The following is an 11,749-nucleotide window of genomic DNA, read 5'->3' as shown; positions in this document are numbered from 1 at the left end:
TTGAACACTTGAGTTCATCTATATATTGGAGAAAACTCATTGTTAGTATGGTTGGATGAGTTGTGTGTGATTGTAGAAAATGAACTTGCAAAAGAGTGTCCAAGTTGCATGTTTCTCTAGTGCAAAATTTCTAAAGCAGTTTGCAGTTGTAGTAGCAGTGAGCTGAAGTATGTTTCAACCATGAAATTATGCAATGAATGAGTTGTTGATGTGTGGATTGGAGTAGAGTTTGAGGAAATTGTTTTTCAGGTGGTGTGGAGATTTTGTGTGAAGTTTTTTTATTGCAGCTTGTGCTGCAAATTTATCATTCAATTGAGTTTTGATGCTATGTTGTTGCAATGCTCATGTTGAGCAAGTTTTAAGTGTCTGGTTTGAAAATAGATGAAAGGAAACTCGCATGGAGGAAGTGAAGGTATAGAGGCTTTGAGTATACAGTGATTGGCGGATTCAATAGGTGGAAGGGATTTCTCCATCCAATGGTGGTTGGATAGTTCAGTAAAAACTGAGCGAGGCTCATTGGCCATGATAGTACCATCAGATCGGAGTATGTAGAGTCGAATGTTTAGTTCAGGAGTAATCGAGCGAGGATCGTTGATTGTGGTGGCTTTTAGTGGATGGTAGTCCATAGATCTGTGAGAGAAACAGTTTCATGTCTGATAGTGCCAGCGTACTGAAAGAAGTCGAGTCTTCCGACTCATCAGAGTGAGTTGATCCATGTATAATTTGTTCAATAATTAATAAAAGAATTTAGCAGCGCAACAACAACAAGGTGGTTTTTGCCCGGGATGGGTTTTCCTCTAGAAACACTTGTGTCTTTTGTGTTGATTGTTTTATGGTTGCATGTTTGTATTTGGTGCTATGATCTATGGTTTTGTATTTTAGTTTGTGCATGGTATAAAAGATTAAGTAATTGTGGAAAAAGTTTAAAAGTGCCACACTAGTGATTCACCCTACCCCCTCCTCAGTGGTGATCTAGTTTCCAAAAGTGTTTTGATGATATGGGGCCACTCTCACCCACCATGTGGGTGAAAGGTGGCTCCTAAACCTAAGGAAATCGAGGAAACAGCTTTAAAGATTATGAATTATGAAATTTTTTTAGTAGATAGCATAGACTTTGAAAACCTAACATATCCTTTTGAAACTAGGGAGGGGTGCCATATTATGAATTTTTTTAGTAGATAGCATAGACTTCGAAAACGTAACAAATCCTTTTGAGAATGGGGAGGGGTGCCATTTTTTAAAAAATTACATAGAAAAGTCATAGGACAGGCTGGGGCATTATTATGCTACTGAAGCTGATGATAGGAAAGACTCCCGCAATGGCTTGCAGAACTTTTGAATTGTTGATGTGCATCAACAGCTGATTTCACGATAAATTAGAACAGATAGTATGCTTCAAGTTTTCATAGTTTATATGCTTTCTTCTTGGAAATTTGTTCGAGCAGACTAGAAATCGTTTAATCTTGTCTCCCTAGTTGCATCGCTAGTCCAAACATACCCCACAGCTTCTTGGATCATCAAATTAATATACTTAGATCTCCGCAAAAACCCACATAAAGCAAGATAAACATAGTATATATGCATACACAGTTGTTAAAGATCTTTTGCGGCTCTTCCAACTAAAATCACCAGTAATCCCCACATGAACATGCTCCATCTCCAAAATGATGGAACCGTTGTGAATCTCTCACAATAATCTCACGTCCAACAATAGTGGAAATGGCCTTGATTGCACTGTGACAATCACCACAAACACGGATGTTCTTGGTAATCCTGATGGGTAACCCAGGGCCTGTGTTAATTAGCCCAAACGCAAGGGCTAGCCTTTCACTGTGACCACACAGGATATTTTCCTTCTCAGACTCCTCCACGTTTTGTAGCACAAATTTTGTAGCAGGCACATAGCCAACGTCCTTCATCTTCCCAGCAAGGCTCCGCAGCGTTGCATAAATTTCCTCAGCCTGTGGATGTGACTTGTCTCCAACACGAAATACACAAACTTTACTCTTATGCTCAATCCAGCTGCATCCTGCACGTGGCTTTATACCCTTATCCTCCATCATCCTTCTGACGGATTCAACATCATTCCATCTGCCAGCAGCTGCATAGATGTTTGACAGCAGAATGTAATTTCCAGTATTTTCAGGCTCTATCTCAAAAAGATGTCCTGCAACACGTTCTGCGAGCTCTATATTGCAGTGAATTCTGCATGCACCCAGCAGCGCTCCCCACACAGCAGCATTTGGTTTTACTGGCATATTTTGGATGAAATTTTCTGCATCTTCTAGGCGTCCAGCACGACCAAGAAGATCAACCATGCATGCATAGTGCTCTAATCTGGGTGTAATATGATAATCCTTACTCATGGAGTCAAAATGTTGCCACCCTTCCACTACTAGGCCTGCATGGCTACACGCAGACAAAAGAACAACAAACGTGACATCATTTGGTTTCAAGCCTTGCTCTCGCATTTGGTAATAGCATCTAAGTGCTTTTTCACCCTGCCCATTCATCCCATATCCTGCTATCATTGCAGTCCAGGATATTACATCTCTCTCAGATTTTTGATCAAACACCTGGCGAGCCACCTCTACATATCCACATTTCGCATACATGTCTATCAGAGAACTACACACAAATACATTGGATTCAATTTTATTTCTGATAATGTAACCATGAATCTCCTTGCCCTGTTTCAAAGATGCTAAATCACCACATGCGGGTAGAATGCTGGCAATGGTAACTGGATTGGGTTTCATACCATTGTGATGCATACAACGAAAAAGTTTCAAGGCCTCATTAGCATACCCATTCTGAGAATATGCGGTAACCATTGAACTCCACACCACCACATCTCTTTCAGAGATTCTGTCAAACACTTGTCTTGCAGCCTCTATTCTTCCAGACCGTGCATACATAGTTACAAGGACACTTCCTATAAATCCATTAAATTCTAGATCAGCTTTTATAATGTGACCATGAACTTCCATACCCCATTTCAGAGCTGCAATTTCAATACATGCTGTGAGAATACTCACAAGGGTACCGGAGTTGGGTTGGATGCCATTCCAGCTCATTTGATGAAAGAGCTCCATAGCCTCTTCAGCTTCCCCGCTCTGAGCGTAACCCAATATAACTGTATTCCATGACGCCACGCTTCGTTCAGGCATTTCGTCAAACGCTTGGCGTGCATCCTCTAGTTTACCACATTTAACATACATATCTATGAGAGCGGTACCTACAAAAACATTTGGATTAACCCCACTTTTGATTATGTCTACATGTATTTCCTTACCCTGATTCAGAGCTGATAAACCAGAACAAGCCTTGAGCACAGAGGAAAACGTGAAATTGTCAGCAAATATCCCTTCCCTTCTCGTTTGAAAATAAAATGCCATAGCCTCCTCATACAGCCCATTTTTTACGTACCCATTGATCATGGCAGTCCACAGGAAGACATTTCGTTTAGACATATTGTCAAACACTTGGCGTGCATCCCAAAGATTCCCGCACGCCGCATACATGGTTACGAGCTTTGTCGACAAAAAAACGTTTTGGTGAAGTCCGGCCATGAGAATGCGACGATGGACTTGCTTGCCTTCTCCAAGAGCATTCATGGCGGAACACAAATCAAGAAGACAAGCGTATATTTCCAGCTGTCCTCGACCATTAATACTTTGGTGATCTATATGGTGAGTCAGACTCAGAGCGTCCTTCAATCTGCCCTCGTTGCAGAGAGTGGTAACTTGTGCAACCAACTCAAAGCGGCATTTCATACCCTGCACTCGTTGCTGCAAGGATTCTTCCGTTGTACTTTTACACCTAACATGAAAACAAAAATTCATCTGTTGCGTTTTGTTTCTGTCCCTATGAGTGCCATGAACACCAAACACCAGTTGTGGTTGCAGTGCCACAGTTTCGGTTCCCATGACAACAAACAATGCAAGTTCAACAAACTCTGTTAAAGATTGCCATGAATCGTAATCTTTAATCAGCGTTCTGTCTTGAGATATTGAAATGAAATGAAATAAAATAAAAGGATTTTTAACGTTAGCAATATGACAGGCCTACCCCAAATTAAGGTCTCAAAACAACAAAGGGAACCCAAGGACTCGGACCCAACAAATCAAACAAGTAGTGCAAAATTGACTGTTGGATCCTCTGTTGAAGATCTAGCGGATAAAAAACATATCGGATGGCCAACAAGCACACCTGTTAACAAATAAAACGAACTCGATGAACCCAATAGACCATAATCTATAATCCTATCGGGTTCGTTTTTAACTTATCCTTCGATCACTTTAACCACCCGAAATCCACCGTTTGCGCGCAATCCCGGAGAAGTCATGCGAACAGCTCGAAACATAACCACTGTTGCGGACCCACCAACATGCACGTAAAATCCTGGCCGTAGATTAGCCTCGCTAGATCCAACGGTTAAGGATCATATCGCGCGGACTAAAAGCGTCGATAGTTAGCGCGCGATGAAGGCGGTAATTCCTCCCCGCCCTTAGCCACGTGTCGCGTGGTGAGTGGAATCGCTCCCAATTGAGAAAAACCGCTTCCGGCTTGATGAGCATGCGATATACCAAAAACCACTTCAAGGGCTGTAAAGCTATTTACAGGAATAAACGTTGGGGTTTTGCGTTCACCGAGAAAATATGGGCTCTGGCGCAAGGGCCAAAGGGAGATGAAGATCCCTCCATCAAGCCATCTCCCTAAGACATCTGGTTTGAAGTTACCTGAGTTAATGAGGCCGACATAGACCTGCATCCTAAAAATGATCTCACTTATGTCAAAACACTTCATAAAGAAACCAGATCAACTAGACCCCATCTCTGTGGCTCTGTGTCAGCAAATTTTATCTCTTGATTTTTCCTGACGCTGTTTTCAGTCGCTAAGGGCCTTGGATGAGCATCCCTCCTTCAACCTGTCATCTGTTATCTCCTCCCACCAGCAACATAAATCGATATGCTTGTTTCGAACCCCCTCATTAGCCAGCCAATGCGCAACTTTGTTGGCTTCCCTACGAACATGCACCAACCTGAAGGTTCTCAGCATTCTTAGGTGCGCTTGGTTTCTTTGGTAGACTTGCAGAAGCCTCCAGTGTTCTGAGATTTTTTTAGGAGCAGCGCCAGCATTTATCCTCTTCACTGAGTTAATGACTAATTCTGAATCTGCCTCAATGATGACAATTTGAATATTGTACTTGAGCAGTATTTCCAGGGATAATTCCATCGCCATTAGCTCAGTCATATTGTTGGTTGCTTTGCCTAGATAGTTGTGGAAGATGACTTGTATGTTTCCTTCCACGTCCCTCAAGACCCCTCCATAACCAGCTTCTCCCGGATTCCCTTTTGAAGCCCCGTCTATGTTGAATTTTAAAAAGCCATGAGAAGGGGGTTGCCAAGAAGACTTTTCTGTTGAGGTTTTCTTAATAATCTACATAGAACCCTGAGGGTGAATAACCCTGAGCTCTAACTTCTCCAAAATTCTGGCCTCTCTTTGTCCAATGGGTTTACCTGTAGCTGCACCTCCCAGGATATGAACAGTTTCTTTGATTTGTTTAAGGACTAGCTTGAGGATGTTTCTCACTGGACTCGCTTTCTCCTTGAAAATCCTGTTTTTGCGCTCCTTCCAAAAATTCCAGATTAGGAATCCTAGGGTCAGCATCTAGGCGGAGTTTATGATCTCATTATCCAAGAAATTTTTCCTCCAATTCTTCAAAGTAGTGATGATATCATTAACATCTTTGTTTGTCTGCTCAAAGACTTCTCCAACCCAATTCCAAAGTGTTGTGGTGAAAGTGCATCTATTCAGGAGATGATTTATAGTTTCTTCCTTTTGGTTGCATAAGTGACATCTTGAGGGGCCAACAAAGCCTCTTTTTCTAAGATTATCCCATGTCAGAATCTTGCCCTGGTGAACCAGCCACTTGAACAATTTGACTTTCATCCAATGAGGATTTTCCCAGATTCCTTTCCACGTCTTATCTGTGTTTGAAAGGTTCAACCCTGCATCTATCCTTTTGGCCTTCTTGAGGTTGAAGAGACATGCCTTGTTCTTTCCCCATCTTAGTTGATCATTCAAGTTTGAGTTTAAGATTTGTCTCTTGTCTAAAATACCTTTAAGGACTATAGCTTGAGTATGCAGCATGCCCATTCCTCTGTGCTCTGGAAGTTTCCATGTTCTCCATTTCCCATTGTTCCTTGATTGGTCCCAGTAGTCACTTACCCACCTTAATCCTTTGTTGATGGTATTAGTGTGAATGTCTGCTAATTCTTCATTTCGGAAATTGTCCTCCTGTTGCCAATTATCCTCCCAAAACCAAGCTAGGTTTTCATTTCTGATCTCCCAGAAACTGTGATTTTGGACTAGGGCCCTGTTCTCCCATGCCCTATTCCAAATTGCAGAACCTTTTACTTGTCCTAGCATTCTAATTAGATTCTTCTCCTGCCATTCGCTAGCATATTTTTGCTTCCAAAGTTTTGCCCAGGGGGCTTGTATTTCTTTTAGCCATCTCCACCAGATTTTGGCACCAAGAACTCTATTAAGAATTCCTGGGTCATGAAGACCCAAGCCACCATGGGACTTAGATTTGCACACTCTGTCGCATGCCACTAGGGCCCATTTCTTCTTTTCTTCACCTTCCCCCAGAGAAAGTCTCTCTAAATGTTTCTTATATTAGTAACTACACTGGTTGGTGCTAGAATGGTAGATAGCATATAGATAGGGATACTTTGGAGGACAGCCTTAACGAGAATCAGTGTCCCTGCTAGATTTAGTGCTCTATTTGTCCATTTGTTGATCTTGTATTTTAGCTTATTAAGTACATGCTCCCGGATATCTTTGTGAAGCGGTTTGTCAGTGAGAGGAACTCCCAGGTACTTCGTAGGTAGTGACTCCCTTTGAAAGCCCAAAATTCTGGAAAGATTTCTTTGTATTGAAATATCCATATTGAAAAAGAAAATCTTAGATTTAGTAAGACTTACCTCTGAGCCAGCTGCCCTAGCAAACTCACTCAGAATCTGTTTGAATGCTTTGGCTTCCTTGACAGTGGGTGTGCCTTGAAGCATGGTATCATCCACAAATTGTTGATGTGTCACCGTGTCCCCACCTTGAGTGAGTCTCAGACCCTGAATTCTCCCTTCCTCCTTAGCAGCTTTGATAGCTCTCCCTAACCCTTCCATCATTAGAATGAAAAGGAAAGGAGAAAGAGGATCTCCTTGCCTGAGACCCCTAGAAGGCTTGAAAGTTCTTGAAGGAGAGCCATTGAGAAGAATTGAACAGCTGGCGGTGGTAACTAGCACCATAACCCATTTAATCCAATTGTGATCAAAGCCATAGGCTTTTAATATTGCTCTTATGTACAACCAGCTAAGCTTGTCATAGGCCTTTGCTATGTCCAGTTGCATAATCATTCCTGCCTATTTGTTGGTAATGAGTGAATGAACCATTTCATGAGCTTGAATTATATTATCTAAAATTCGTCTTCCTTCCACATAGCCCGTTTGCTCCTCTGACACTAGGGTTGGGAGGAGCGGTTTGAGACGGTTGGCAATGACTTTGGATATAATTTTGTATATCACATTGCATAATGCTATAGGTCTAACTCTGTCTGGAGAGGTGGATTTTTTTTTCTGTTTGGGGATTAAGGCTATGAAAGATTCATTGAGTGCCTTTAAAACTGTCTTAAATCTTTGAGAGTCTTCCACTACCTCCAGGATGCCCTGTTTCACTATTCTCCAACAAGCTTTGAAAAAGTCTACATTAAAGCCATCCAGGCCTGGTGCTTTCCCATTTTGCATCTTTTTCACGACTTCCTCTATTTCTTCCTTTGTTACTGGTCTGTTGATGTTGAAATTATCTTCTCTAGTAATCAATTTAGGGATGTACTGAGTGAATCTTTTCGTGGACTGGTATCTGTCTTCTGAGGTTTCCTTAGCAATTTTCTGAAAATGCTGGAGTAGAACCTTCTCGATCTCTTCATGAGTGTTTCTCTCTATTCCATGTTGGTCTGTAAGTTTCACAATTCTATTGTTGTTTCTATGAGCTATGGTGGATTTGTGGAAGAATTTGGCGTTTCTCTCCCCTTCTTTAATCCATTGTACTATGGATTTCTGTCTCCAGAATATTTCCTCTTGAAGACAACTGTTGTCCCACTCCTGCTGGAGTGACTATGCCATCTCTTTCCTTTCTTCTGTATAGCCTTCAGTGATAAGAATCTGGTTTATTTCCTTTAGTTTCTTTTCCACATCTTCCTTAGCTTTGAAGATGTTACCAAATTCTTTTTTATTCCACTCTCTGAGTCTGCCTTTAATGTGTTTGAGCCTGCTGTGTAGAAGGAACATTTTTGTACCTTGAAGGTGAAGCTCTTCCTTCCACCATTCTTCAATGTTTTTGAGGAAATCTGAATGTGTGAGCCAAGCATTCTCAAATCTGAAGGGGGTGTTCCTTGGTTTGCCAAAGAGGGAAGCTTCAAATTGGATAGGTGAGTGATCTGAACTGCCAAAAGGTAGAATGAGTGCAGTAAAGTTGCCTCCCCTGAGAAGAAGTACCTCTGAAACAATAAATCTGTCTAGTTTTGAGGCTACTTGGGTAGGTCCTCCTCTTTTTTTATTCCAAGTGAAGATTCCATTGCTTGTTTCCATATCAACCAATTTCATATTGGTGATGAAGTTCTGGAAGGCAACTGAGTCTTTACCAAGTGTTCTAGTTCCTCCTTTCTTCTCCATGAGTGATTTTGTTATGTTAAAATCGCCTCCAAGTATCCAGGGTAGAGTTGGGTATCTCTTCTTCATATCCTCTAGTGTTGTGAGGAGTCGAAGTTTGTCCTCCATTGGCTGCTGACCATAGACATTGGTGATCATGTAGCATTGTCTGTCAACCACTGGTTGGAAAATCAGTGAAAGGTGATGTCTGGATGCCTTCGCATCAATTACACCAAATTTATATGGATCCCATAGAGTGAGAATGCCACCAACATATTTATTTGCCTTAACTTCAAGGTATTCATATCTATTTAACCATTTGCTATGTTTTTCACGGATCCTCTCCACAGAGCATTTTGTTTCCTGTATGAATATTATGTCATGTTTTTCCTCTTTGATCCTTTTACCTAGATTCCTATGTTTTCTTCTGCTCCCTAGTCCTCTAATGTTCCAGGTTGTGATTTTCATTGAGGTGGGGTTTTAAAGGAGTCACTGGAAAGGTCTTTCATCCTTCCTGAGTCAATCATGAGTTTTCCACACTCCTGGATTCTTTGTTAGTTTTCCTGTTATTAATCCTATTGAGGAAGACCCTTTGTTTTCCTGGTTGTCATGTCCTCTTTTGACTCCTGTAGCTGTTTGGTGTGACTTGTTAAGGAATATATGCTGGACCTTGTCCACATCCTCATGAGGGATGGAGTTTATTCCCAAGTTCCCTCCCTGTTCTAGAAACTTTTCCAGCTCTAGGTATTCCCTTTCTAGGATCTCTTGTAAGTCTTGATCCTCTGTGCCACTTTCACTTTGAGACATTTCCTAGTCTTTTTCTATTTCCATGGTACTCAAAGGATCCATTGTGTGTTCGTTCTATTCTTCCTTTCCCTCTTGCTGTCTTCTTCTCTGTACTCTCTTGATCCCCTCCATCTGCCTCTTTTTCTCCTAAGATCTCAAACTTCTTGTAACTTTTTGTTTTATCATTCCCAATAGGGTTCTTTTGTGTTTTCCTCCCCCCTCCTTTTCCTCTTCCTTCTACTTCGGTAAAACATGTCTGGTCTTTCCCTTTGCTAGTATTTAGGTTTTCATCCCTTCTATTAAGTGGACAGTCTCTGGATAGGTGCCCATGCTCATGGCACTTGTGACATCTGAACGAGATATGTTCATAGTCAACTGTTTGAACCCATTCCTCGTCATAGATTTCTAGGATGACCTCATCTAGAAGGGCTCCTGATAGGTCCATCTCCACACATATACGAGCATAGGATGTATATTTTCCCCGTAGAGTTGCCTCTGAGATTTTTAAGAAATGACCTAATTTATTGCCTATAGCTTTTAAAGACTCTGGCATCCAATAATCTAAAGGTAAGGAGTATAGTCTAATCCATACCAGTACCGAAGTGAAGGTTTCTCGTTCTGGCACGAAGTTCATTGTCCATGGCCGCATATAGAGACTAGCAGCTACAAAGAAGTATGGCCCTCCTTCAAAAATCATGTCTCTGTCTTCCATGTTCGTAAACACCACAGTAAAAAAAACTTTTGGATCCAAGATGTATATTTAACTCCCCCTTTGGTTTCCAGGTGTACAACGCTTTCACTGATGGCCAAATTCCCATAAATTTGCATATGATGGCATAGTTTGCCATGTGATCCCTTTGCACTTGCAGAGCTAGATCATTCAGAATAACCCAAGGTTTAGTTATGGTTTTAGGTTTACAGGGCCCCATCTTGGCTCTGTTCTCTGATCCCTAACCTCTGTCTTCCTATTTTTCCTCTTGACATTCTTCTTCGTGGGCCCCTTGATCTGCATGGGTTTTGTTGCCTTCCGCCTTCTGAGTTTTAGTGTTTTTTGTCTTGTTCTCCAAGGGTTGTGTAGGTTTGTTCTTTTTCCCTCCTCTTCCTCTATTTGCTACCATATTACTGTAGGAGGGAGTGGAGCTCCCTCCTCCTTGTGTCTCCATGGGTGTCTGTTGCCCTCCTTCCCTCGCTTAGTGAAACCCTAGCACCAGAGTTCCATTGTCTATTCCCGCGTGGCCTTCATCCTGGTTTTAAGCATGATATGGTTTGGGGATTCATACGTAAAGTCTAATTCAATTCGGTATATATTTTATTATTTTAGAAAAAATTGTACTTTGGAGTAGATTTTTTTTTTAAATAATAAAATATATACAAAATTGAATTATACTTTTTATATATAGGAATTTTTTTTGTTATTTAAAATATATTTTTTAATGCATAAATGAATTTAGCCTCTTAAAAATTTTCTTGGGACACTTGAATTTTATAGATTAAAGAACATAATCTTAATTTTTTAAAAAATTCTACCTAATTTTCGTTAAAATTAACTAGAGAAAACTTCAAGCCTATATATATGTATATATTAGTGGCATCATCTTTTCATAAACATGAAAAATTATAAAAAATTCAAACTCAGAGAGTAGAATATGTATCATATTCTAAACATCTTTTGTTTGGTTTTCAATATAAAAAATAGATAATTGATTAGGTTTAAGTTGAAATTACTCATATTTTTTTTTACGTTAGTACCAATATCCTACAAGTTAATATTTAAGAGAAAATTTACGATTTAGAAAGAACTTAGGTGTTTCACTTAGGGACATCTATCTTCTTAGCTTTATCATAATAAACCAACATGTCATTTTATGAAATAAAACTCAGCACAATAGGATTACAAACAATTTTCCCAAGTACTTGAGCTAAACCCACTTTTGTAAACTTTAACATTTAAATATATTATGAAATAGGTAACTGGAGCTGGATTGATGAGTAGACCAAGCTAGGCCACCATGAACTCTCAGGACATTTGGGAAATATGTTTACATCCAATCCCAGCTTTAGCATTACCTCTTTCACCCCATATCCTCCAATCACTGCAATGAACTATAATTCTTTCCTTGTTCTTCTCCATTGGACCCGATTTAGGGGTAAAACAACTACCTCTGTGCATGATCCCAACACCCATGCAAGTATCTCCTTAACACTGGCAGCGGTTTGATAAATCATCCTCTAGAATTTGTATGAATACCTTT

General features: G+C 40.5%; 1 protein-coding gene across 1 annotated transcript; it reads right to left on the bottom strand.

Moving 5' to 3' along the window:
- Window positions 1-1,178: 1,178 nt before the first annotated feature.
- Window positions 1,179-4,065, bottom strand: LOC149239765 (pentatricopeptide repeat-containing protein At3g12770-like). The gene is made up of 2 exons (XM_089373523.1): window positions 3,296-4,065; window positions 1,179-3,196 (listed from the first exon to the last, which is right to left on the bottom strand). The coding sequence occupies exons 1-2, from the start codon at window positions 3,927-3,929 to the stop codon at window positions 1,626-1,628; spliced, it is 2,205 nt and encodes a 734-aa protein (XP_089229649.1). The 5' UTR covers window positions 3,930-4,065; the 3' UTR covers window positions 1,179-1,625.
- Between the last annotated feature and the right edge of the window lie 7,684 nt (window positions 4,066-11,749).

Source organism: Pinus tabuliformis, chromosome 8 (assembly GCF_031772625.1).
Source record: "Pinus tabuliformis cultivar Carrire ecotype Pingquan chromosome 8, CPIR1, whole genome shotgun sequence".
NCBI classification, from domain to species: Eukaryota; Viridiplantae; Streptophyta; class Pinopsida; order Pinales; family Pinaceae; genus Pinus; species Pinus tabuliformis.
The sequence above is the reverse complement of the archived record's forward strand: the minus strand, read 5'-3'. Positions and strand labels throughout refer to the sequence as shown.